Source organism: Vitis vinifera, chromosome 5 (genome assembly GCF_030704535.1).
Source record: "Vitis vinifera cultivar Pinot Noir 40024 chromosome 5, ASM3070453v1".
In the NCBI taxonomy this organism is placed as follows: Eukaryota; Viridiplantae; Streptophyta; class Magnoliopsida; order Vitales; family Vitaceae; genus Vitis; species Vitis vinifera.
The window spans coordinates 4,953,589-4,980,674 of NC_081809.1; the positions used below are offsets into that span (position 1 = coordinate 4,953,589).

Below are 27,086 nucleotides of genomic sequence, written 5' to 3' on the forward strand. Positions count from 1 at the left end.
TCCAGACTATTTTTATGGAGCGCTTGTTTGAAGACCATCTATACCACAATATTGTATAAATAGCGTGCCTTCACATTAGGCAATTCTAAGATCGGCACAAAGGCCAAAACTCCAATGCAAGAATTGACAGCTCCGAAAAAATAAATTTGAGAAATCGTCGAGTGTCTTCACTAAAAAGCTGAGTCCACCGACAAGAAATCGTTGACCGACCATTCTAGTATTCGATATCAAAAACTTGGGATGTTCACGGATGTCACACCAATTCAGCAGTTTTTTTTTTTTTTTCCTTGCCTCTCTGTTTTACATTACTAGAAAGTCTATTACATTTGGTTCATCACCATAGAGAGAGAACCTAACAAAGAACCAAAATCAAAATACCTAATGCTCGGTGAAAGATGCCACCTCCCACTGAGTGATAATACACTTGTGAGTCAGGCCTGAGTAGAGTACATCATATAGCCATTATAACCTTCAGAATGAATAAAAGAGGTCATACTTCCCAGCAATAGCTAAAAGACAATAGCATTATAGACGTAACTTACAGTAATTGTTTACAACTTACAAGCAACAGAACTCTTGAATCAGCAAAACATTTGGGCCACACTACAATCAACCAGTTAGATCCTTCCACCTGCTCACCACCGCCACGAAGATCTACCACTTTCTGTACAATGTATTTAGTTAGAGATCAAGAATCAAATGACAGCCGTATTATAGCCTCGAATTATGTGGGTTAGGCTTGGTAAGTGCTTTAGCAAAGTAGGTGCGGATCTCTGGAATTATTCGTTGGATCAGATGAGAATGCCTACAAATTTTGAACAGAAAATCTCAGCTCACAATAGACATGAGTTTAGATAGAGAGATCATGCATCAATATATATGCATTTTCTTTTCTCATTCTATTAAAATAAAATCATCAAAAAAAAAAAAAATACAGCATCATTTTTCCAATCAAAGTTGTAATAAATGTAAGATGCAATAATTGGTCCAAAATGATGATGCAAAGTTGTAATAGTGCAGCTTTATATTATCATGGTTCATGACCACTTTTTTTTTTTCATAGGTAAGGTTCATGACTGTGCACATAGAATTGGCAGGATTTACAAGCCACATGGAACTTTGGATTATGAATAACATATCATTCAGAACCTAGCCCCCTTACCACATATTTATTTTCATTCAGAAAATCTATCAATGAGGAAAATGACACAGCACCAAAACATTTTTCAAAATTTTTCCAGGTAATCATCCAACATTCGTTAAGGAGCATCATCCCAGTTTTCAAGGGACTTGTAAGTATGCTTCAAACAAGCAACCGCATTTTTCAATCTTATTTTTCATATATCAGAAGCTAGCTAAAGATTTTTATAAGACAAATATTTAGGCTTCCAAGCAATTGCCTCCATTGAGAATTCGTACAACTCCAAAAGTATTTACAACTTCTTCCTTAATAAGCTATTAGTAGAAAAGGCAGTTACAAATGGATGGATAGATGGATAGGGAGAGGGAGAGGGAGAGGGAGAGAGAGAGAGAGAGAGAGAGAGCACCACATACCCGGGCCTAGAACTCAGTTTACTGAACTGCTCCAAGATAAACAGGATGCATGTGTGTCTTAATGAAATAGCATGGAAGGCTTCTGAAAGTTCATACATACTTGAAACATTTTCCAGTGATATATCCTTGAAGATGAAAAATTAAAGAGTCAGCAGGTGTCCACCTTCTGATTTAAAGCAGTAAAGGAATTCATACCAAAAAATCAACCTCCTTAACTCACCTGGGCAATGGTATACTCACAGAGACGCTTTAGTCCCTCCAAGAGATACTGATCAGCAGCTCTGAGGAGATCTTGTGCAATATCCAATGTAATTTCTACAGATCCAGTGTATATAAATCTGCCCAAATACAGAATGCTGGCAAATAAGCAAAGCTCACTGAGAAGAAAGAGACTCTGATACTGGACTAAGAAATTGTCTAACCTCATCATCAACTCAAAAACCTCCCATCTGATATTCGGGATCTCTATATCTCTTGCATCCTTCTCCTGTCATGCAAGGAATTAATTCAAATGTGCTTATCAACATACATGCAAATACTTAGTTACAACCTTTCTATGCTCTAATCTATGGCTCCAATTTTTACTTATACATAGGCATAGAGAATATTAGGTCCTGTTTGATAACTTTTTCGAAAACTATTTTTGAAAGCTGTTCTCTAAAGTTTTGTTTGTTAACTGTTTTTTAAAACAGTTTTGCCAGACTTTTTGAAAATTGTTTTATGATGTTTTATAAAACAAGCGTCTGTTTGAAAACTTGAAATGTTTTTAACTTATTTTCTATGTTTTTAAATATATTTTAAAGATAACTTTTATATGTAGTGATTTATTTTTAATCATTCTCCATATTTATATAATTATTTTTTAAAACGGTATTCAGAAAACAAGTAAAAAGAACTAAAAACAACTAAAAAATGTTCTCTAAAAATATCATGTTTTTTGGTTTTAAGAACAAAAAATAGAAAACGGTTTTCTGATTGTCAAACGTATTTTCTTATTTTTTTCGTTCCAAATAATAGAATTAGAAAAGATTCTCAGTCTACAGTGCAAAAGAAGAAAAGGAAAGTATAGAACACAAACTCCAAAAATCATCAAACAAAGTACACTACACAAAAACTCACCTGATAAATTACCAGCGAGTTAGTAAAGATTCCCAGTCTATAGTGTAAAGGAAGAGAAGGAAAAATATAGAAAAGAAACTACAAAAATCATTAGACAAAGAATACTATACAAATACTCACCCGATAACCACCATCAAACATTGCACGGAATGCATCTGAAGATGCCAAAAGGCAAATTCGGTGAGCATAGAACCTTTTACCTGAAGTGGGAAAATTAAAAGCAACTGAGCATTCAAAGAGACGATTTATGGTAAAAGAACTTGAGCCAGTACAGCCATGAAAGTATCTGGATTTACATAAGCAGAATTTATATGATGAAGAAATAGTGATTTACAACCTCCAACTAGAAAGGTAACATCGGACAATGTAGCACTGTTTACATATTGCTCTCCCAAATAGACCTGCAGTAAGAACTGCTTGTCATCACAGGAACCTAATTTTCATACCAATGCAAGCTTTTAAAGTAAGAGACTTTCAAATACTTGAAATACCAGTGGGAAAAAAATAAGGGTAAAAAATAATCAAAACTAGAAAATAGACTTCTTATTCCCTAACCATACCATCATGTAAAAAAATAAATAAATCACTTAAAACAAAACACAGGACTAATTTAAGAAAACAAGCAATTTAGAATAAAAGGATGTTCTTTGAAGTATGTAACTTCTGTTTTACCAGCAAAGAAATGATGATAAATGGTGTGCAATTTTAACTTCTAGCTTTAGATATTTCAAAGAGGAGGTCTCACAGAGAAAACAAAGGAATCTTGAACTATGTTAGAGGAAAAAAAAGGCGTCTCTAGAACTAAAAAGTTGAAAGAACAAAAGGTTACAAATTAGAATGGCCCTCCAAGAACAAAGGTCAAACATTTAAAAATTTGAGTTCCAAGGAATGGTAGTAAGACATGAACTCCTTATTTCTACATGTACAGCAAGCAAACAAAAGACCCTGGATTTATTCTGTTGTTGGCTTTACAATCACCAAAAAAAGCCTTTGACTCTAAGTCTTACTTTGGTAAGTAATATGATGCATGTTACAATAATTCAAAATGTTTACATAAGAGCTAAAGCTTCACTAAGGAACTAAGGTTATGAAGTAATTATTTTCAAACTTTGGTATGCTCTCAGTTGCTTTATATCGCTAGGGTGGAAAGAGACATGAGCTGTTCCGTGTATGTCAATAGAATATTGCCTTCCTAGGTAAGTTACAGCAACCAAGGCATCACTAAATCCAAATACTGACCACTCCCAAATTTCAAAGATAATCAATCCAAACCAATAGAAGCCTTCTTCCCTGTGTATCCTTGTATAAGAAACTTAGCACATGTGAGGACCTAACAGGAACCACAGTATGATACAGCATTCAGCAACTATGCTCCAGAGAGAGTGGAAGACCTACACAAATAGGCTGAAGCAACTGGCATTGCCCTCATCCTAACAACGGCAGGCATCTCCCTTAGTGGGCCTATACTCTGACCATCAAGCAGAGCCCATAAAACCATTCCAGCATCCAACAGCAGGATCATTGTGCCACAATATTAAAACACATCAAGACCATTAGAAATCTCTTGACCCAGCACTTGACTCAAGCATGCATCAGCCACTAGGATGTAATGCCATAAAATCGGAACCACCTTAGGTGAACTAGAAGGTTTGCCATACTAGCATCCACCCTCGAGGCTTAGTATTTATCTTGACTACCAAAAACATCTGCTCTGGAGCATGGTTTGAAATATTGGTAAACACGAATATATCGATATTTGGATTTTATGGATATATCGGAAATATCAAAGAAATATTAATGGATATTTTGACAAAAATATCGGTGAGGTGAAAATTATTCAAAATTGACGGAAATATTTGAAAAAACTCTAAAAAATAATAAAATAAATAAAAATACAAATGTTAAAGTTATTTTGTAAGTGTAAACATAAGTATGGTTAAAGAGAAATATATCGATAAGCAATCATATATCGGTCTTAATATATAATTTATTATTCATCTTATCAAATCAATTTTAATTTATAAAATATTAGAACTTCATTACTATTTTTTTATATTTTAGTTTTTTTAATAAATTTATATTTTTAATATTTTAAAATAAAGACATTCAAAATTAAAAAGATAAATATAAAAAAATTAAAAGTGAAGTGATTGTAATTTTTTAAAATAGGATTAATGAGATAAATGATGATATATTGAATATTAAAACTATAATTTATTTTATTCAAATGCATTCAATAATGTAAAATAAATGATGATTGATATATGATTTTTTTTAATATTTAATTATCACATAAATAATATATATATATTTAAAAAAAAAAACTAGTTAAGAAAATTATAAAGTTGGTTTTTATATTTTTATTAATCAATTAAATAAAATTCAAAATAAAATAATTATAATTTTTTTTTTTAAATAATAAACTTTAACATATTTAAATTCAATATATATTTACAAATGTGAAGTTGGTCCAGTGGAAGCCAAGGTTCAACCCAAGCCTTGTGGCCTATGTTCAAGTTCGAATCCCCTTGTTTCAGCTGACTGTGTTGACCACTCACCGAAATATCAGGAAATCTCCCACAATATCAATAAAAATACCGATAATTACCGAAATATCGGCGATATTCCAAAAAAATCACAGAAAATTCTGTCAACTGATTATCAATGTGGAATATCGTGTCGAGCCTCTTCGATAAGTGAAATTTTGGTGATATTTCGCCGAAATTTTCCGACATTTCAAACCATGCTTTGGAGGCAGAAATTTCAAGTTGGATTCTTTTAACAGCCTGCCGGAGAATTCATCCAAATATCACAGGGTATCACCAAGTGATACCAGGTGAGGCCGCATAGGATATGCAGCATGCACTCACTCACAGCATAACACAACATCAATTGGCATATGATTTCTTAAGAATAAGGAAAAACAATCATAAATCTCATTTAATTTCACAATACATCATCCACATATTATGAGAAAGACCTACACTGGTTAAGAGCATCTTCCCTAGCTTGCCAGTATATTTCATGTCCTATACTAGTTTTGGTTCAAGTTAGGTTAGAGAAATTTAAAAAGACTTCTGTGAAAAATAAGAATCCTGATTTTCGAAGTAAAATGGCATCTGGTCAACTAGGCAACTGTGTTTTCTCCAAGGAGAAAGCTGGTTTGGGTATTCAAAGTTTCTCCATCCTAAATAAGTTTTTATCAGGTGAGAGTGGCTATGAAGATCTGTTGTAATAAAAATAGGCTGTGGAGTAAGGTTATTGTGGGGAAGTTTGACAAGGGACATGGTAGTTGCGGCTCTGGTGTGGGAAGAGGAGAAATATATTCAGGGCTTGGTAGAAAGCCATTGGAAAAGGATGAGACATTTTTCTTCTTTTGTGTCAGATGTGTAAGGAGGATAGTTAAAAATAAATTTTGATGTGAGATTTAGAATGGATAGATTCCTCTTAGCCACTTTTCTGATCTATTCTCCATCACAGTGAATCAAGAAGTTACAGTGGCAGAAAATTGAAAAATGGGAGCTGATAAGGACCATAGATTCCTGACATTCATCAGAAGCTTCCATGATGGGGAGTTAGAGATGGCAGAATGGTTCTACCCTTGTATTCAAAAGTGGGTGCTGCTCATGTTTAGGGAAGATAAACCAATATGGAAGCTAACCAAAGATGCTCGTTTCACAGTAAAAATCCTACCCCTAAGGCTTTGATTCTGAATTTTAATGTCTCTTTCATGCATAGAGGGGTTTGGGGAAAATTCTCCCTTCAGACCAACTGAGAGGGAGGGTTATGATTCTATCCAATTGGGGTTTGCTTGTTCAAGAAGCACAAGTAAGATAGATTTGTTCATAAAGGAAAGCGACGTATGGACTAGGACACCAATTTGCTTAATTTGTTGTTTATAGCAAACTTGAAACTGGAAAGTATGCTCATTAATCCTCAGTTTGTGTAATCTGTAGGGAATGGGAAAAAAGCCTTTTGTAAATTTTATTTGTGTTTAGACTTTCCAGCAGGTGTGAGGAATCCTTTCTCTTTCTACTTCCTTTTTGCTTTGGTGCTTTATGCATACTTGCCATATACCTAGGTTGTGCCACTCTCTTTGGCACCTCTTTTTTTTTTTTTTCATTAGGTAAATTTTGTCCCCATTGGGACTTGAACCTGAAACCTCCCCCCATCCCTTTACCACTTGAGTTAGGCATCAAGGGCAAGCTCTCTTTGGAACTTATTGATTTACTTCTTTATTTGTCTCTGTCTATTGGAAAGAAAAGGCAAGAAAAAAGCATTAAATGACAACATCCCAAGCTGCTTCTGACTCTTGTTCCAATCAAGAGATGCCAGAGAAGAACCTCAAATAAAAGATTCTGAGTACATTATCTGAGCAATTTTACATATATTATCATCATTCATGTAAACAAGAAGATAAGCCCCTCAACGCCTTGGAACCCCAGATATTTAATAGATACATCTAAATCACACGAATAAACTACTTAAATCCACAATCCTAAATCCTAGCATGATTTGTTTTAGTAAATTGAAGCATTCTTTCACACTTATATCTGCCATGATTATGTGCATAAAACACTTGAAAAAAATCTAGATCATGACAAGGCAAAAAAAAAAAATTACACCAGCTTTTGAAAGGATGCTCACCTGGGGTGTGGGAGAAGGAGGAGCTGCATCCACAGGAGAGAGAGTCATGGCTTTGTTGGCCAATTTGTAGAGAGCCACAGAACCATCAAGTTGCTGCTTTGGGCTTGAAGAACCAAGAAGCCCAAGAAGCAACTCCAATCCTGCACGGAAATGGTGTTCAAATAACATGACACTGGCATGACAATAATAAATAAAATGACTTTTGTGTGCCCAAATAAAACCCAAAAAAGGAACAAATGAAGGGCTAGATAGATCTCAAAATAATGAAAGGGTAGGGCTTACTGATTATATTTGATATTAGAGAAAAAAAATGGCATACCATTGTTATCAATGAAGATTGTCCTCTGATCATCTGCAGAACAAAGATGAGCAAGAGCTAAAGCAACTCGTCTTTGAACAGCCTTCTCAGATACACGCATCAGATATAACAAATGGTTCAAAACCTGTAAGTGAAAATTAATGACTAACCATCCCAACAATTCAACATAGAAAATCATGAGAGACATCAATACCTAGACAGTAATATTGATAAGAAACAACTTACTCTTCCATGAATCTTTTCCTCTAATCTTTTCAATGTCTTGGCTACACAATCTTTTGTTGCCTGCAATTACATTATAAACCTTAACATTGGTAATGGCGGATGTTAGGGTTTCAGCGCAAGCATAACTTGGCTTTGGGTCAAATTGATAGTTTGACATGGTATAAGGGTCTTAGTTCAAAGGAGGTCAGGTTTTCAAACCTCACTTTTGTTTATTTTCCCTATTTATCGAGCCCACATGCAAGCCCAAAGAAAGCTGTTCATGAGACAAGTGTTGAACTTTACTCCCAGTGCAAATTGGCATGATATACATAGTTGACCCATTACATAACAACTTAAGCTTTTAAGGCTAGTTGGTAACTTTAAGATGCAACAATCACAACCTACAAAGACTCAAGCTTTTATAGTAATTGATAACTTGATAAACCTAGAAATAACAGATACTTATTAAAAGTAAACTAGGAGAGAAGCTTACTTGAACAATAAATTCTCCATCCTGCAGCTTCTGAACCCCTCCCACCTTGATAAAATCAGATACATTGTCCTTTGGAGGGAAATAAACAAATAAATTTAACAAAATTCTATTGAAGTAGTTTTAAATGAATTCCTTTTGGATAAAGTCAATGAAGACATATACCTCATTATCTGCAAGGCCATAAAGTGCAAATGCAGCATTATGTTGCAGTGATCCATTTTTTGAATCAAGAAGCTTCAATAATGGGACTAGACCGCCATTATGAGCAATACCGGCTTGATTGTGTGTGTCCTGACAAAACAGAAATTTCTCTTTAAAGCCATAGATAACTACAGCTAACAAATGTATACAAACATCACAGTGAGCAAATTTAGGATAGATGCAGCTGCAAAATATAAAAATTAAAGAGAGTAAGAAGCAGCACAGGCCACATCTGTAATATCAAAGAAGTAGATCCAGGTATGCCACTGATTCAGCATTATGGTTATAATATCTATTATGAACCAGGTTATTATCCACTACAAAATTTATCATCAGATTCTCAGTGACATGATATGAGTGGTAATTCATGAAATATAATGAAGCAAACGAAAATTCAAGTGCATCTCCCAGAAGTGAGCCTAACAAATGAATTATATTGAGAGTCATACAGGCATGGATTCAACTCTTCATAGTTTATGCATGACTAACTTCTTTAATTTCTTTCCCAAGGAGGAAAGAGAAACAGCATCGAGGTGAATTAAGAATTCCTCATCAAGTCTTCAATGATAGTGAGTTTGCCAACTCCATCAGTATTTTATGTATCATATTTTAAGCCTATGGAGATATGCCAAAGTTTTTTCCTATCCTGGCAATGAAATTAAGATTTTGCAATCTCAGAGTGCTAGCAGATACTGACAAGGTGATAGCTCCTGCTAGAGCTTTTCTCACAGGGTGGCACTTGCATGGTTTTGGTATCCACCCAAGACTATTGCCAGTGCATTGCCTGGCATCTTCATTCTCAAGGCTGGTTTCAGAATGGCCCTTGATCTCCTATGAATTAAAAGTTTTTCTTAGAAAAGATGATAACAATCAACACCAATAACAATCAAAGACAAAGAGATGCGTAATCAAACATGTGTATCAAAAAAAATATAACAAGAAGCACACGGACAAAACAAAATGCAGGGCACTCCAACCAATATGCACATGGCAACTGGCAAATTTCAAAAACTAAATAAATAAATAAAGGGACTTTAACCATCCCACAGGCCAAACCAGTTAACATTGGGGTGGCACGTTTTGAAGATATTGGAAGGCTATGAAGGTCAAGATAATCCACAAAATATCTCATGTAACATGTCAATATTGTATGGCGTGTTACCTTTTTCTTTTTAAAAACTTTTTTCCCCAGAGGGCTGCAAAAATCAAGGGCATATAAGATAAACAAATTCTATCATATAGAATATCCATGCTAGTTTGAGGAGATGAACAATGATCTCTAGTTCCCTGATGGACAGTCCAACATTTAGCAAGTATCAGCAAAGTTGTTCTGCTCCTGACATAGGTGCTAGATCATAAAGCCCAATCACTTCATAGTAACAGCTGTAATCACAAACTAGGATGCTCAAGCTATTCATATCCTCAACAAAATAGGGTTGTTGTAGAACTTGGTTCAGTCCTTGGACTATTTATCCTAAACCTTGGTACCAGAGGAAGCAAAGGTTGAATCCTGGAACTTCAATTCAAGACAGAATAAACCGACGTAATGAGGTTTAGCGTCTGTCTAAAACAAGAACAAAGTTACTTAAGGAAAATTTCACAAATAAAATCTTTCATGAACTGATACAACTAAATAAAAAAACTATCAAAAGGCATTTTAGACTGTCAACCAGCTCTGATGGACTCTAGAAATGGGGCACACCATGAGGTCCAGTAATTTATGGAAGGACAAAGGGCAGTGAAGACTCATGATATAGACAAGAAAGTATAGAACTCTCTACCAGCTGATGTAGTAGGGCTTCCTTTTCCATTCAAATGCTCATATATGTGATCTCTTAATATAGAGGCTTGCCCAAGCTTTCACCCAAGAACCAAACAAATATTAATTCCAAACAATACTTAGGTGTACATTCCCAAGTTCTCAATTTTTTTTTTTAATTTCTTTCATTTTTTGTTTTTCAAAATAAAATATATCAAATGAAGGTCTGTTAAAACCCTTTAGAATTTAAATAATGGTTCTGTGCTCCGGGACTTCTGTTTCCTTTCTTTGTTGCTGTTAGTTCTAGGTTATTTTCCTCTTTCCTGTGTACTTGGGGTGTGCACTGCCCCCCCTCCTCTTTTTGATTGGAGCCTTTTATATTTTCTTTTAGAAGGTTATTTTCCCCTTTGCACAAAATTTGGGATGTTTTCTCATCAGTGCTTGAAACCCAAAAGTTTGTTTTATCCTTCACCTAAACAAGCAATGAAACATAAGGCTATAAAGGAGGGATAGAAATTCACAGAACATGATAATTGATAACACAAACTTATTGTGATAAATCCTGCAAAGATTACTTGAAAGAAACAGACTACTCAGTATAATATAGTAAGCATTTTATGCCATCAGTATTATTTGTCAATTGTAATTTGAAAAGGAAATAAAAGAATTCAAGGAGTATAACCTGTGCCAATCTCCCCAATGCAAAGGCTGACATTTCCCTCAGCTGTACATCTGCAGATTGAAGCATCTCAATCAAAGGTCGCACAGCACCTCTCTGTGCAATATGCACCTGCAAGAATCTAACATCTTTAAGAAAAAATAAAAACCAAAGAAAAGAGGTAGAAGAAGAAAAAGAAGAAACAATAACGTATATATGAAGGTCCATTGAATGAAGCCAAAGGACCATTCTGTATTGTATTCATCCCAAACACATGAACATAAAAATGATAGCACACTGATAAACTGCCAACAAGACAGGATAAGAGAACAATACCAGGAATTATTGAACAAACAATCCAACCCCAAAGAGCAGGAAATTCAATTTTTTCTTGTTATTTCCTCCATCTTGTTTGCAACAAACAAGCATATGGGAAAAGTCCAGGGCTCTAGCGAAGATAAATAAAATAATAAAAAAAGCAATATATATGTAAGAACATATACAAGAACATGACTCCACCTTGCAATCTGAATCAGTTGCAGCAAATTGTCCAAGTAACAAAGCTGCCTCCCTTTGGCTCTCAGAGCAGCACGAACTGACATCAATGAGACAACTTAGGAAATACAACAAGAAAACAAAATTCTTCACAGAAAACTTGTGGTGAACAATTAAAATAACAGACGATTAATAACAATTGAACATGCACTACCAAACCAAGTGCAAAGACTCCATAATAATGACAAGAATTCAAGATTCTTTCATACCTAAGTAATCCTATAACAGGCTGTAAAGCTCCAGCCAAAAGCACTTCTTTCTTTATGTTTGGCGAAGAGTGTACCAAATTTCCAATTACACCAACCTGGAATTCATGATAATTGGCTAATTGTAAGCACAAACAATAGACTGGTCACAAATGCAAAGTCCATATCCAATGACATCTTACTGCTTCATAATGTATAGCAGCATCCTCAGATCGAAGCATTAGAATCAGGGTAGGGAGAGCATTACATTCTACAATCTGCAAAATCAAAATATCCATATCAATTTCTGAGCTGAATTAGTGCCATAAAGGTCCAACTCTCCACAGAAGGCAATTACCTGATTTTTATTTTCATCATTTTTAAATGCCAGGGTTCTCAGTGCCCCAGCAGCTGCCCGTTGCACCTTTGTATCAGCAAATTCAAGTAACTGAACAAGGGGTGGTATCCCGCCTTCCATCCTGCATGTCCAATCAGATTATCAGAATGATAAAATACTGCTAAATCAGAAAGTTGAAGTTGAAGTACTAAGCAAATAAGCAAACCTGACTCTGGTTTTAATACTGCTATTCTCATGAGCAAGGTTAGTGACAGCATCGGCTGCTCTTCGAATGACACTATTGACAGCTCGAGAGTTAGAACCATCTCTGTGCCTCTTTAAAAGATCCACTAGATGAGACAAAGCACCATTATCAACTATGAGTTGCTGATGCTCTGGCTGTTAATTCAGAAGACAATAAAATCAATGGGCTCAGCAATTAAATGTAAAGGTAAATGTATTCAATAAGCTACAGCCTTTCAAATTCATGAGGAAACATGCAAGGTAGAGGAAGAATGAGAATAACAATTGACTAGATCTAATAAGTGGAACTTGTCTTGGACATCCAATCTAGCAACAGCATAAAAAAATGGTGGCATGCTCTAAATCGCCAGCCTACAGAAATATTGGCTATTGATGCTCACAACAAATTGCCTCAAACATATGTAACACAAACAAGCAGAATGAAACTTCATGGTCATTTCAGGAATTAAAATTGGAGAAGAGTAGAAACCCAGAAAAAAATGAAGGCTTTTACCTGAACTGTGATTGTTGTTATTGGGAAAGCATCGAAGACCAAATTCTTAGTCTTGAAAAGAAATATAATAACTAATCCAAAAAGAAGCTTTTCACTTTAGTATTCATGGTTGTTATTAATACAACAAGAGTGCAAGAAACTTTCGGATAAGTTCTCTCTGTGCTAGCCCAATCCCTAAAACGGCTTGAATATAAACCCACCCAAAAAAGGGGACTACAAACCCTTTTAGCATCATTATTAGAAAGATATAAAAATAAAATTCCTCTAACTTCTCAGTCCTGAATAGATAGACGAAGATGATGATAGCATTTCTTTAATACCTTCTTTCCATTGAGTAAGCATAATAAAATGTTTTTTGTACTTCTAGATCATTCCAATTGCCACTCTATATTCCTAATACTTGTAGTTTTTAGATTTCAAATTTCTTACAAGTAAACAATTTGTTAAACCCTCATTTAAAATATAAATAAATAAATAAATAAAAATTAAGGGCCAGTTTCACCAGATTTTCTACCCACGACTAATCTAGAGGCTGCTTAGGGAACCCAAAAACCAGTAAACAGATCATAAACAGGCTGGCTTGACTTCTTTTTGTTTGGACATGAACAATATATGGAAGCTCAACTGACAGAATAATTGTCAAAAGTTAAAGCACATAATAGTTCACATATGATACAATATATTTTTAATGTGAAACAAACATACCACTGATGCAATATCTTAAATGTATCTTACAATGCACAATAGATAGAAAATGCATGCATTTGATTTGACAATGTTTTAAAGGTTAACGGAAAATTCAACTTCAACTTTTATCTTAAAAAGGATTATTATACTCCTGTTTAAAAAAAACACTAAATTAAAATAAGATTTCAGAAACTTTCTTTTGTTTCATTTTGCCCATACTGTAGTTAAAAGAAAAAAAATCTATTTGTAGCTTTTAGAGTTTCATGGCACTCTCTTTCTTCCCTTTCTTAAAATTAAAAATGGGTTTCTTTTTTTCACTTTCATGTCTGAATGGGAAGTTTCTTTGTGTTAGAGGTGTGTGTCTGTGTTCGGGAGTGGGGAGAAGGGGAGAAATGATGAATTCATAAAGTCAGAACAAAACTCCAAACATGTCACCCAGAGACATATGTCCTAACAAATATACATACACGTGATGCATACAAGGGCACCAAAAGGCCAAAGCAAGGCGAGCAGGCACACAAAAAAACAACCTCACCTTACTTGGTTGTTTATAATTGAACATGCTCAATTGCTCACAGTTACTTTTTTTATTGTTTGAGAACATGTCAAAGCTTGAAAGTTTTAGGGCAATAACATCTAGCAAAAGTTTTTTTTTTAATGAAGTCAATGATGAATCTATAAATTAAAATTTCTACATGGTGCATTTGTGAGTAAGAGAAAGGAAAAGGCTTGGAGGGCTGCCCCCCTATGTTTAATGTGGACCTTATGGAAGGAAAGAAATGAAAGAGTGTTCAATGACACTGAACATTCCGACCAAGCTTTAAAACTTTCTTTTTTGTACACTTTTGTGAATTGGGGTAGGGTGTATTTAGAGGGGATCATTCTTTGTCCTTATTTGATTTTATAGAGTGGCTTTTGTCTAGATAGGAGAAAGGTTTTCTTCTTTCTTTTTGCCTAACTTCTTGGGCGTTGCTTGCTTGTATACTTCGTGTGTACTTTTTTCGCCTCTTCTAGGCTTTTCTAATACAATCTCTTATTTACCTATCAAAAAAAAAAAATTATAATTTGTTAAGTTGGTTTTGATATAAAATTTCTTATTTTGCCAGGTTGATTTCATCAAAACTCCAATATTTAATGTTTACACACATATTGTACTGAAATTTGATATCTATTTGCCTCTTTTACCTTTAGTAACTTTCATGAAATATATTATATATTGTTCTATACTTCATCTTGCAATTATGTGTGTGTGTGTGTGTGCGTGTGTGTGTGTATGTATATATATATATATATATATATATACTTTTTTGTTTTTTCCTTTTGGTCAGAGGCAAAGTTGTTTATAAACTTTAGTTAGTTTTATTGGTTGGTTGGGCTCTAGTTAAGGTTGTTTTTTTACCGTGGGCGCTTGTTCACTTGTACTTTTTTGGCCAGTTTGGCGGTAGGTGTATAGGTATTGTATACCTTGAGTCGCTCTTTTGGCGTCTTTTTTCAATAGATCTTTTCTTTACCTACAAAAAAAAATATATGTATCCTTATTTACCTATAAAAAAATTTTAAAAAATGTTTTAAAAACCAAAAACTATGACAATTGGCAGAAAACAGGCTCAAAAAGACATACAGCTTTAAGCTAAGCTGGTTCTTCCAAAAGACAGCATGAAGATTGTGGACTGAGGAAATAATTTTTAAAAACCAAAAACCACAACTATTGGCAGAAAACAGGCTCAAAAAGGTTTACAGCTTTAAGCTAAGTTGGTTCTTCCAAAAGATAGCATGCAGATTGCGGACTGAGGATCCACCCTAATCTATGTCAAGGAATTTAAACCAATAGTACAGCAGTCCTTCCCAAAACCATATAGCATAAAAGTAGGTCTTGTGTGACGGTGTGACCCACTTCATGAAATGTTTAGGTAGTCCTACCATGACAATGATTTTTTTTTTTTTTTTTTGATAAATAGCCCTACCATGACAATGATGATCCTCGCATTTCATATTTTCCTTCCCAGGACTGAAAAATAATGAGTTTAAATTGTTCAAAATTGCCAATAAAGCAAAAGATGTTGAATGATAAATGAACGAATAAACAGAATAACTTTCCCAATCAAGAGAACATAATCTGAGTCTTATCTGACTTCAATTAAAACGTCAAAACAAATACAACATATAAAACACAATCACAGAAGCATTCTTACTAAAAAGAAGACAATTCAGCTTATCAACACTCATTTATCTTAAAATTCCATCTCTGTATGACTATTGATTACATAAAACACTTCTTAAGATGTCACTTAAACATATACCAACTTATTACTGCTAGAAATAAGAAGGCATAGAGCAAATGCATGGCTACTAAGACATGCAAGCTATAGGATAAGTGGACTAAAACTACCTGCCTTACAGTTCCAGTTCTGCAATTTTCATATAATAGTTCAACCCTCTCAGTGTATAATGCATAATTCAGAAATACCAATTTTCCTAAGTTTCTAAACAAGTTGCACAAATCTTGACAAATTCTGAACTGCAGACAATATCATTTGTTGGCACAACTGAAATAAAATAAGAATATTGCCATAGAAAAATCTGTTTATCACACAAATTTCCAACAAAAATCACTCCATAAATACACAAAATTAAGGAAACAGAAAGATAATCAAATGACCTTTACAGCAAGGAGACCCAGAGCAAAAGCACTCCCTTTCTCAACCTCGTGCTCGAAGGGCCTCTGGTCATGGTCGCCATCGCTGGAAGGCGGTGCCTGCAGATGCTTCACCAGTGCCGGAACAGCCCCACCGTCGACGATTACATTCACAACTTCCTCTGCAAACAGAAATTGAGGAGATTATTCTCCTACCAAGTACAAGAACAAGAACAAGAACAAGAACAAAACCCTAGAAATTGAAGCAAACTAAAAGCAGATCGGGATGTTTTGAGAGTACCGTTCTTAGCAAGCTCGGCGAGTACGTGAGTGGCTCTCTTAGCGGCGGCTCGATCGGCTTCTTTCCACGAAAAGGTTGTGTTGAGGATATTAACCTGCGCACTGACCTCGCAGGATAACGCCTGGTGCGCCTCGCCGGACGGCGCCACGGAGATCTCCCGCTCCTCTTCGAATTCTTCCTCCAGTTTCCGTTTTTGCCCCTTCCTCTCGGGCTGGCCCTGATCTTGGCGCTTCTGAAGCTCCATCAAGGCAAAGGATTGAGACCTGAGGTCCGCTCAGAGATGAGACATCAGATACAAGAAGCGAGCCCGAGGGTATTTTGGGAACATGAAAATAAATCGTTTACCTTTATCGTTATATTAGATAAATATAAAAAAAATTATAAAAAAAAATTCTTTTATTTTTCAATGATTTTCTTTCCTAGTGATCGAGTGAAAATGTGTCGGTTCTAAACCGGCCGAATCATTTCCCGGTTCTGGAACACCGATAAAACTGCGACCGTAAAGAATCGGACAAGGTAGGAGGGTGGGTAGAGAAAGTGGGTCAAAAGAGGGCCACCTTGTCGCTCATTGGTTGATTGGATGGAACGGTGGGCTGGCCTTTGTGGTGCACCACGTCCCACCATCGTGCTCACAACTACTTTAGCTTCCTTCCCTCGGGTTGACCCGATTTTGGTATCCACCTTCTGACGGGTTTGGACATGAAGGTGATGTGGGGGTGCCACCCCCATCATTTGGCACCCACCAACCAACTACCCACACACGTGACTCTAACACGTGTGCCACCCCTCCATTCGGGTTCACATGTGCAATAATAAATCAGATGCCGGTGGATCCACTGGGCCCACTCTCTTTTACGTTCTTGGGAAACCAAAATTTGAAGACCTGTAACAGCCCCTTGTCCTTAGAAAACCATGAATAAAATCCAGATTAGAGAATCGAATATGTACTAAAACATTAAGGCCAGCATAGAAAAGGGTGGCTAATATCCCGCACCCACTATTGGCCGTTGAAATCCCAATTTTCGAAAATTGTTTTGATGCGTATGATTCAGGGATGAATCGCGCAATAAATGATGTGACCTCATCTGTCATCTCCAGCCCAAGACGCTGATTGGATCCCCGCACATGCTTTTTGGGACCAAATTATCCTTTACTTGCCCTGCCAGTCAAAATCCAACGTTCCTCCAATTAATTTTTGGCCCTCTGGAGTCTGGACGTTACCTTCCGTAGCTTTCACTTTGATGGAAATTTCAAATTTGTCTTCTTTTTTTTCCCCTTTTTTCTTTTTTTCACCATCTTGGAATGCCGGGCAACTACCTCATTTGTAAGCTTCTTTGCCGACAGCTCACGCTTTCGCAACCATTGGCTTGCCCTCTGCGCGATTTGTTTAGTTAGAGAGGTGAGCATGAACTGTTAGCCCACTTTGATTTTATATATACATTTGTAAGATAAAATGACTTACATTATTTAGCAATTAATAATAACAAAGATTTGAGTAAGGATATTTGTAATAATGGGCCTGAGATTTGGGTCTAATGAGCTTCATTATTCACACCAAAAAAGTTAAAATTATTATATAAGTGCATATACAACTAGGATTATTTATTATTTGATTAAAGAGAGATGTCTTTAATATTCTTTTAAACCGTCAATTTTTATGTTTAGAATGAGACATTTGATTTTATTTTATTTTGGTTAGGTAAAATATGTTTGATTCCATAGTCCCGATAATGTTTTTGTGCAATGAAAATTTTTTGAGTGTAACAGAGATAAAATCGTGGTTAAACATATGAATGTGTTTGTTATGACTACATTTGGTCAATTGATAGAAACGGCATATTTTATTATTGACATTAATATACAATGTTTTTAATGAATTCTCCATTGTAAGTAGAGAAAGTAAATTTCAAACTTTTCTAACAAAAAACAATTACAGTGCAACCTAAATGTTAGAAATCCTTCACAATTTTAGGATTAAGGAAGTTGAATTATATGTTGAATAATTGTAAGTGAATTCATCAATGGACAACTTCGTATATTTGTCACTTAGAGAAAAGGAGACTATTTGAACATTTGACTATGATTGTGGCCTTAGCATAACCATAATTCCAACAACCCATTAATATGGGGTAGATAAGGATAAGGATAAGGAAGAAAGAGAAATTAAAGAACACAATAATGAATTAACATGATGGAGAAGAAGTGTTTGAATTTTATTATGATGAAGACAATAATGTTAATGTGCGTCCATTTTTTCAAATGATAAACCAGACAACTAGAAGGGAATAAGGAAGATATATGGTTATAGATAAGAAAGGTTGTGACAAACAAAACCTGTAGAGTTTTCTCTAATCCGATATTATTTGGCACAGTTGTCATAATTTGAAACATAGAGAACGCTAATCATGTTATTTAAGGTAATTGCATTGCATAAGGATACACCCTCATTGAAATAATTCACAACTAGATAAACCATAGTTCACACACATGCATCAACTTACATAACCTAAGATGATCATCAATTAAGCTTCCACTTGATTGTTATCCATAGTAGACAAATAATGATTAAGACAAAGTTTACACTTTCATTGATTGTCATTCAAGCAAGTGTAATGGAAAATTTTGGGCAATGAATCGCATACAAGGCTTTTAAAACTTAAGCAATGACCAACTTATTTGACACTTTTTATAAGTCATATGCAAAGCTATGGTATATCAAAAAAGATTGTTTCCCTATTATTAGCATGTATGGAAAGTGGGACATTTTAATTATTGTCATAGGAAGTGATGAAATTAATTAGCTATTTTCACTAGCTTTTGTATAACAAAAATCGAAAATATAGGTAGTTAGAAATGGTTTTTGGTCGATATTAGATATCAAATAACTTGAAAGATGGTACTTTTTGTATCTTTGATCGAGATTTTGAGTATGTCATAACTGGTCAAAGCTGGTCAAAGTATGTCATAACAAAAATAAAAAATATAGGTAGTATTTATCTTACTTGGTCAGAGTTGAACTAGCATACCATTCATAAACTATAAATTCCAACTATAAAAATGTCACCTGCATATGAAATTCATGAGTTAATAGAAAACAAGTATTTCTTAAGTCATATATTAAGACAATATTATAATTCAAGAGAATATTTGAAAGTATAGGTCAATATTAGGTATTAGATAATGAGTTTACATATTCAGAAACCATTTGTGATTGTTAAGTAATATTTTGATTTATACAATAGTGGAAGAATAAGATTATTACGTTAATAAAGTAAACATACACGAACATATTAGTCGAAAAACTAACATCACCAAGAGCACCAATGCCTTGTGGTCGATTCACCAATCTAGGTCAAACAATTAATAAAATTCAACAGGAGAGTAGCAAAATAACAATTTGTAGTCATAACTATTATATGATGCCTAGTCTACAAAATATAGAGATTTTCTTAATGAAAATGTATGGTTCAAACATAGAGTTGTTAGACGAGAAGAATATCCTTTATTTTTTTCTTACTAATATCATTTTTCTTTCATTGTATCTATTACTCCTCGTTGTACGTTTAATTGATGATGTTTGTTTTAAGTTAAAAATTATATTAACTTGTTTGTATTATTTTTGTTTCAATTTTTTATTTTTTAATATTTTTTCATTTATCACGAAACCATTTTCTTAATCTAACATTTATAATAAAAAATTAGAAGGTAAAAAATTAATATTAAAATATACATATTTAAAGTAGCTAATATGTCATGAGACATGACATATGCCTTTATTAAAACATTTATAATAGAAACTAAAAATTTTGAGACAAAATGATCTAAAATATATACAAAATTATGAAAAAAAAATAATTTATTTAAAAATATATAGTAAGAGGAAATTTTTTTTTTTCAAGAATTATAATAAACTTTTTAAAAAATTTGGAGTTTCTACCATTAATGGTTTATTATTATAGGTTATTTTTTAAAAAAAATTATGAGATCACATAAATGAGGTTCTATCGTAAAATCAATATTAAAAACTGTACTCTTAAGCCAAATTTATTAAAATCAATATTATTAACAAAGGTTTAAATTCAAAGTCATATTTATTAAAACCGATGTTGGTAGTATGCAATTTTATACTAAAATCAACATTGATAATTATATTATTAATTAATATGCAAATAATAATATTGTCAATTGTGCTTTTTGAGAAATTAAGATTCACATATATGGTTTTATGACAAAATAAAAATAAAAATCAATAGGCCCATGTGGCTGTCCACGTGGACTCAAAGAATTAGTCTGGCCCGTGTTTCACGACTCAATCCACTGTCTACTCCCCAAGACGGGCCAGACCATGCAGCTTGACAAGGGTCGAAAGTTGGGAGGATGAGGCAGGCAGATGACGTGTCATAGGATGGCAACGGTTCCATTTAAAATTACCGACTACACAGCCAAGCATACTAACTGCCGCCTCTGACCTGGTTTTCCCGCGTCCAAATTCTTTTCTCCAAACCAACTTCACCTGTCTCTGTCTCCCCCTCTCCAATACCTTGCTTGCATGACTCACCAACGACCCATTCCAACCCTAACCCTACCTGTAAATCCTCTCTCTAAATTCTTTGTTTCCACTCTCAATTCTCCTTCGGCTCTCAACTCTCAATCATGTCGTTTTTGTCTCTCATCTTCCTTTTTTCTCTCCTCAACCTCGCTCAATCTCAGAGTCAATCCCCCAGAGGTACTTCATCCGACCTTTCCATTTTCTTTGCAACTCAATTTCTCAATCCTCTGATTGGTTCCAGAGAAAGCATTGGAAATTTCTTAACTGTTCTTCTTCTTTTTTTTTTTTTTCAGGTGTTTTCATTGATTGTGGCGCTACGGTTGCTTCCCTGATTGACGGCCGGCAATGGTTGCCTGACGCCACTTATGTATCCTCCGGGACCGCCAAAAACCTAACTGATCCCAACGTTGCCCCTATCCTATCCACCGTCCGATCTTTCCCTCTTCAAGGCAATACTAATAAGAAATTCTGCTATGTTGTTCCGGTGTTTCGTACTGGGAAGTACATGGTGCGGACGACGTACTACTATGGGGGAGTCAACGGCCGGGATTCGCCTCCGGTATTTGATCAGATTGTGGATGGGACGTTGTGGGGTATTGTAAATACCACGGATGATTATGCGAGAGGGTTGGTATCGTACTATGAGGGAGTTTTCGTTGCTGCAGGAAAGACAATGAGCTTGTGTATTGCTGCAAACACGAATACGGACTCTGATCCATTTATATCGGCATTGGAGTTTGTTCTGTTGGGAGATTCACTTTACAATTCGACGGATTTTGGGCAATATGGTCTGAGCTTGGTTGCAAGACATAGCTTCGGGCACAATGGATCAATTATCCGGTAAGATTCAGGACCAATTAGTAATATATCTTTATAGATATTCATTCCGTTGTTGTTGTCAATTTTTAGGAACAAGCTATACACCCATTTGTCCGGAAAAAATTGGTTGAAGTCAATTTTTCTTTAGGGCCTTAATATTTTCCTTTTTGTTTTAATCATCATCTTTGCTGAATTTAGCTGGAGTGATTTTGTTTTCATCTAGTACCATTCTTTCCTCATGCTTCATATATTGTTTCCGAGAAATTGGAAGAACACACGCAGACCATTGAAAACTAGTAACAAAGAACTATTTGAAGAAATTTTTTTCCATCCCTGTTGTTTAGGTAATAAGTTTTAATCACAGCTATGGGAGTATGTCTTAAGTAGGTTTAACCTGCCTACAATTTTATATTGAGCTCAACAAAGCTTTGACCCCAAGTCAACCTGCCTGTTTTCTTATAAATTGGAACTGATATATCTTTCACAATCTTTTTTAATTGTCTTAATATATGTGTATTATGACCCTCCAGATATCCAGATGATCAATTTGATCGCTACTGGGAGCCATTTGTGTTAAGTAATCCTACCATGGCAATCTTGAGAAATGTACCTGTTTCTGATTTCTGGAATCTCCCCCCTGTGAAGGTTTTTGAAACAGAGCTGACAAGCAGCGGAATGGAACCCATAGAGTTTCAGTGGCCTCCAGCTTCCCTTCCAAACTCAACATATTACATTGCTCTATATTTTGCAGATGGTCGTAATTCATCGTCTAGGGTGTTTAACATAAGCATAAATGGTATAACATATTACCATAATCTGAGTGTAACTTCAGATGGTGTTGCTGTCTTTGCAACCCAGTGGCTTCTTGGTGGTCTAACAAATATAATATTGACCCCTGCTGCTGGTTCAGACATTGGTCCATTGATCAATGCTGGAGAGGTTTTCAATCTACTGCGTCTTGGTGGAAGAACTCTTACACGAGATGGTATGGTTACTAACAACTTACATTTGTCATTGGGGCAACAAACCTGGTGCCATTTCCTGGATGATCTCTCAGCCTTCTCTGAGGATCCTTTAGCTGCTAGATGGGCCACATCTCTTGGATGAACCAATTGGATTTCTTCTTGAAAGATTAATGGCTAAGCGGAGGAAGAAATGTGGTCAATACTTGGGGGAAAAACAAGGCCATTCTGATGCAATCTGATAGTTTAACCAGGTTCTCTGCATCAAATTGGACAAAGTTGTTTATATGTATATTGTTTTGTCCGTGGTTCATTCAAGCTGTGGCCTATCAAGTTAATGCTCTGAAGGAATGATCTTATTTGTCTCCTGTTTTCAGCAGCAACCTCATAAATGGATTTAAGTATACTCAGCCAGGAAAAGGTGTCGGGTTCATTCACATGCTACCCCAGCCCCTCTCTTTTAGTTTCTGTTTCATTTTACTTTAAATCAGTAGTTCTCATGTAACCATTACAAACTGCGATTTGCCATTCTTGTTGCAGTAATTGCTCTAGAAAGTGTGAAGAAAAGTCTAGAAAACCCTCCACATGATTGGAATGGTGATCCTTGTTTTCCTAGTCAGTACTCATGGACTGGAGTTACATGTTCTGAAGGACCTCGGATTCGTGTGGTTTCTTTGTGAGTTGGGGCCTGAAATGACAGAATAATTTGTTGTCCATGCTTTATTTTATACTGCTGCTGCTGTTTGTTTTCCCATTTTTAGAGACAACTTAAACTTATTTTCTTTATATCTTGTTTCAGAAACCTGTCAAATATGGGTCTTTCAGGATCACTGTCACCTAGTGTTGCCAATTTGACTGCGTTGACCAACATGTAAGTCCTGAGGAATATATTTCTTATGTAACTAATAAAACTAGGGTTGAAATCTTTTAAGTAACCATCTCATATGTATTGACAGCTGGCTTGGAAACAATAGTTTGTCTGGATCTATTCCTGATCTCAGTTCATTAAAGAGACTGGAGATACTGTAAGTCAGATATTTTTATTCCCTTTTTCTCTTATCATTCATGATGTGCTTCTAATTGAGCCACAAAATTGCATATGCAAATATCAGCTCATGAACCATCATATAAAATGGTGTATGGGTTTCAGTGATACAAAATGTACCATCTACAATACTTTTAGTGGTTGATTGAACTGATGTGCTGTTGAAGGACCACTCATATGTCACTATCCCATTGTTGTTTGCAACTGGTGGAGCCACTTTTTCATGTTTCTTTTTTATGGAGTTCAGTGTAGCTCTCCTCTAATTCAATGCTGTCTCTTTTTTAAGGCATTTGGAGGACAATCAATTTAGTGGAGAGATACCATCATCTCTGGGGAACATAGACAGTTTACAAGAACTGTAAGTTTTTTTCCTTCATATGCACCCTCTACTTACTGTATGCATGCAGATTTTTATGGTTGTTTTTGTGCATAATATTATTATCCTAGCATCTTTTATAAAATCAATGTAGTTATAATTCAATTATTTATTCAACAATACATTTGTTATGGTTCTTTAATTGTGAGTGCTTTGTAAAGTTACAACATCCATTACAGAAAATCTGGATGATGATTTTAAGAATTGTTTCTTCTGAGATTTATTTTGGTCATTCACAAAGTTTAAAACCAAGATATTTCCAAAGCACTTCAATGGTTCGTGCATCCACATTCTGAAATTATTCTATGAATGATATGTGCTCCTGGGTCGTGCATCTACAATTTTATGATCCTTCCATCAGTTTAAATGTCACTTGTTTCTTGGGCATTTAAAATCTTACAGCAGTTGTTTTCTAGGAATTTATATTCATATTGACCAATGTGTACTACTGCTTGAATGGTAAAAGAATGATTCATCCACCAAGTTGTCTTCTGCCTAATAAAATGGTCCTGTAATTGTCCTAAATTTTGTGAAGTGGAAGTCGTTGGAGGCATAGTGCCTGGGAAAGTAAGAACATTAAGGCATCTCAATACTTGTTGCTAGGGGTGTATCTCATTACTTATTGCTAGCAGTGTATCTCAATACTAGTTATGGGAATTTCTAAGACAGTTGTTTATCTACTTCTTGCTTCCATGTTGTTTACACCTATCTTATGCAACTCTCTTATTGTTAGTTTAGGCTGCTGCTCCTCCTGTTAAAAATAAAAATAAAAAGTATAGGGTGCTGTGTTACCCACCTTGATTTTTTTGTTAAAAAGGAAAACTTTCCTCTTAATAGTGCAAAAGATAATTTTAATGTCTCCATGCATTATTTAAGAGGGAGTGTCAGATTTATCCTAATCAGGTCTCCCAAGTCAGCACCTTTATCACTCCCAAAATGAAGGGTTCATTTTTTCTCCCGCTAGCAAGTGTACTGTTCACCTGCTACCTATCCCAGGGCCCCCAAATCAGAGTAGGAAAGAGCATTCAGTATTATTTAATGAAAAGCCAGAAACAACCCTATTTTTGGCAGAATGGCAGGATTGTTCATTGTCATTATATGCTGTACCTGGGCACTGAATAATTCATTATGCACTCTGTTCAACTCAATTGTCGTTACTGTCTTATACTATGCAATTTCAAATTTTGAAGGCTTAGATTGTAACTGATTAGAGAGAGAATTCATGTCAGACAGTCGTAGGACTTGCCAATATGTACATGATCTCACTATATTGAAGTTTCCATGATTTGTTCATGTGTATGATGATGTACACACAACCTCATCATGTTCAGGCGCTTAGATGTCAATCTTAAGTCCCCTGAACTTGATTTATTGCATGTGATGTCTCACCTCTATGAGAATGGTGATGAACTTGGCTAAAATCTCTGCTTGTCAATTGATCCATAATTTATACATAAACAGAATTTGTTTGTTACCCTTCTTGTTTGGATGAAGAGATGAGTGTGTTTAGCAATAGACAATTAAATTTTTTTATTTCATATGGTCCTTTCTGTGTTAAATGGGTGGAGCAGTGCATTTGGGATTTGTAATTGTGTGACAATTTGCTCATTTATCATATCTAGTCAAGTCATTTTCTGTCATTATTCTCTTTCTTTGCTAGAAATAATTTTTAATTGATTGTTATGCCCTTTCTTTATTTAAAATTATTTGTCTAGCCATTTCATTAGCAGATATTTATGCTTGTTCTTCAATTTTCTTGAAGTTCCACACATGCTTGTAATTATTTCCATTGAAAATTTCGCCAAAAAACAACAGATTATGGATTTTTATTTTAAGTGTTTTCTTGACATGCCTGACTTCTTTCTTATGTTTTTCAGTTTCTTACAAAATAATAATCTGACTGGTCAAGTTCCAAATAGCCTTACAGGAAAACCTGGACTGAACCTTAAGTGAGTGTGACCATCCACATGTATATTATCCACATCTCATTCGTTGCCATTTTAGCAAATTAATTGATTTGATTTGATTGTTAGGATTTTTCCTGGGAATAATTTTTCATCATCACCACCTTCAGGAGCTTAAACAGTTTATGCATCCAAAGGTAAATATGGCATGACTGGCATGGCTGCATTTGTTTAAGAAGAAACTTGTTTCCAATTGTTTACTTTTGTTTTTATCGTTCCATCTCTATTTTTTTTCTTAATAATTCTTGGTATTTCTCCATACCAGCTATCACTCCCAGAATCTGAAGTTCTATGCTCAACTCTTGTAGTTCAACCAAATATGAGCCGGAATTGTATACCTGAGATGGTTGTCCAAATAGGAAAATTGATTCTTTCTTTCACTCTGTACATTGAAGCATGCACTCAAATTGTATCAGTGGTTGTTCATATACAGCTTTTTTCCTTTTCTTTTCTAATTGTATATGGAGACCTTTCTTTTGGTTTCGTTTTTGTACCATGAGTATATCTGTAATGTATGTACTTGAAATAAAATGATGATAGGTTTTGTGATGGCTCAACACTTCGTTATATTGTCCTGTTAAACTACCACAGGCCCCAAAACCTTAGCTATTAAGAAAAATGAGTTAACAATGTATGTCAAACACCTCCTCATATTGCCTCTGCAAAAAGGCAAACAAGCATGTCTTTCAAATAGAAGCACAATAAATGGGGAAACGATAGGAAGAGAAATTGGAAACCTCCAGGAAGCAGAACTTCAATTCAATTTTAAACCCAAATTTGGCCAAAAGCTTGATTGATTTGGAATCAGATCAAAATTGTATATTATGTGAACACTTCAGTTGAAATCTAGCATTGTTATCCAATTTCATGTCCCTTAGGCTGTTAGGCATTCTAATGTTGGTACCTGAAACCTTTTCTGGATCCCTTTAAATTGCACTTTCTGTATTGTTATTATCCTTC

The 27,086-nt window shown here is 35.0% G+C and overlaps 2 protein-coding genes across 4 annotated transcripts; one reads left to right on the forward strand and one right to left on the reverse strand.

Annotated features, from left to right (window-relative positions):
- Positions 1–201: 201 nt before the first annotated feature.
- On the reverse strand, positions 202–17,137 carry LOC100249437 (ARM REPEAT PROTEIN INTERACTING WITH ABF2). 3 transcript variants are annotated; one of them, XR_785762.3, is made up of 20 exons: positions 16,412–17,137; positions 16,135–16,292; positions 12,258–12,430; positions 12,053–12,173; positions 11,898–11,972; positions 11,719–11,813; positions 11,474–11,549; positions 10,979–11,086; positions 8,499–8,627; positions 8,337–8,405; positions 7,865–7,924; positions 7,640–7,763; positions 7,321–7,460; positions 3,011–3,074; positions 2,794–2,873; positions 1,977–2,041; positions 1,775–1,892; positions 1,555–1,679; positions 563–805; positions 202–469 (listed from the first exon to the last, which is right to left on the reverse strand). XR_785762.3 is itself a non-coding variant. In XM_002281352.4 (19 exons), the coding sequence occupies exons 1-19, from the start codon at positions 16,653–16,655 to the stop codon at positions 712–714; spliced, it is 2,118 nt and encodes a 705-aa protein (XP_002281388.1). In that variant the 5' UTR covers positions 16,656–17,137; the 3' UTR covers positions 202–711. The 3 variants fall into 3 exon arrangements, 2 of the variants coding, with proteins under 2 accessions (XP_002281388.1, XP_059592832.1); XM_002281352.4 differs by having other exon boundaries at positions 202–805; XM_059736849.1 differs by lacking the exons at positions 202–469; positions 563–805 and having other exon boundaries at positions 1,298–1,679.
- A 3,728-nt stretch (positions 17,138–20,865) lies between these two features.
- LOC100244275 (probable LRR receptor-like serine/threonine-protein kinase At1g67720) lies at positions 20,866–26,683 on the forward strand. The gene is made up of 10 exons (XM_002281396.3): positions 20,866–21,137; positions 21,254–21,800; positions 22,310–22,764; positions 23,282–23,417; positions 23,541–23,612; positions 23,698–23,766; positions 24,073–24,144; positions 26,040–26,111; positions 26,196–26,263; positions 26,392–26,683. Exons 1-9 carry the CDS (start codon positions 21,065–21,067, stop codon positions 26,242–26,244), a joined length of 1,545 nt encoding a protein of 514 aa, XP_002281432.1. The 5' UTR covers positions 20,866–21,064; the 3' UTR covers positions 26,245–26,263; positions 26,392–26,683.
- The last annotated feature ends 403 nt before the right edge of the window (positions 26,684–27,086 follow it).

Bases quoted from the DNA above. Each gene is read 5' to 3' on its own strand.
- LOC100249437 (XM_059736849.1), bottom strand. From the start codon at position 16,655: ATGGAGCTTCAGAAGCGCCAAGATCAGGGCCAGCCCGAGAGGAAGGGG. The intron at 11,087-11,473 runs GTGGAGTCATGT...AGATTCTTGCAG, and splicing joins CAACTGATTCAGATTGCAAG to GTGCATATTGCACAGAGAGG. The intron at 3,075-7,320 runs GTGAGCATCCTT...TTCTTACTGCAG, and splicing joins CTCCTTCTCCCACACCCCAG to GTCTATTTGGGAGAGCAATA.
- LOC100244275 (XM_002281396.3), top strand. From the start codon at position 21,065: ATGTCGTTTTTGTCTCTCATCTTCCTTTTTTCTCTCCTCAACCTCGCT. The intron at 24,145-26,039 runs GTAAGTTTTTTT...TATGTTTTTCAG, and splicing joins ATAGACAGTTTACAAGAACT to TTTCTTACAAAATAATAATC. The intron at 26,112-26,195 runs GTGAGTGTGACC...TTTGATTGTTAG, and splicing joins AAACCTGGACTGAACCTTAA to GATTTTTCCTGGGAATAATT.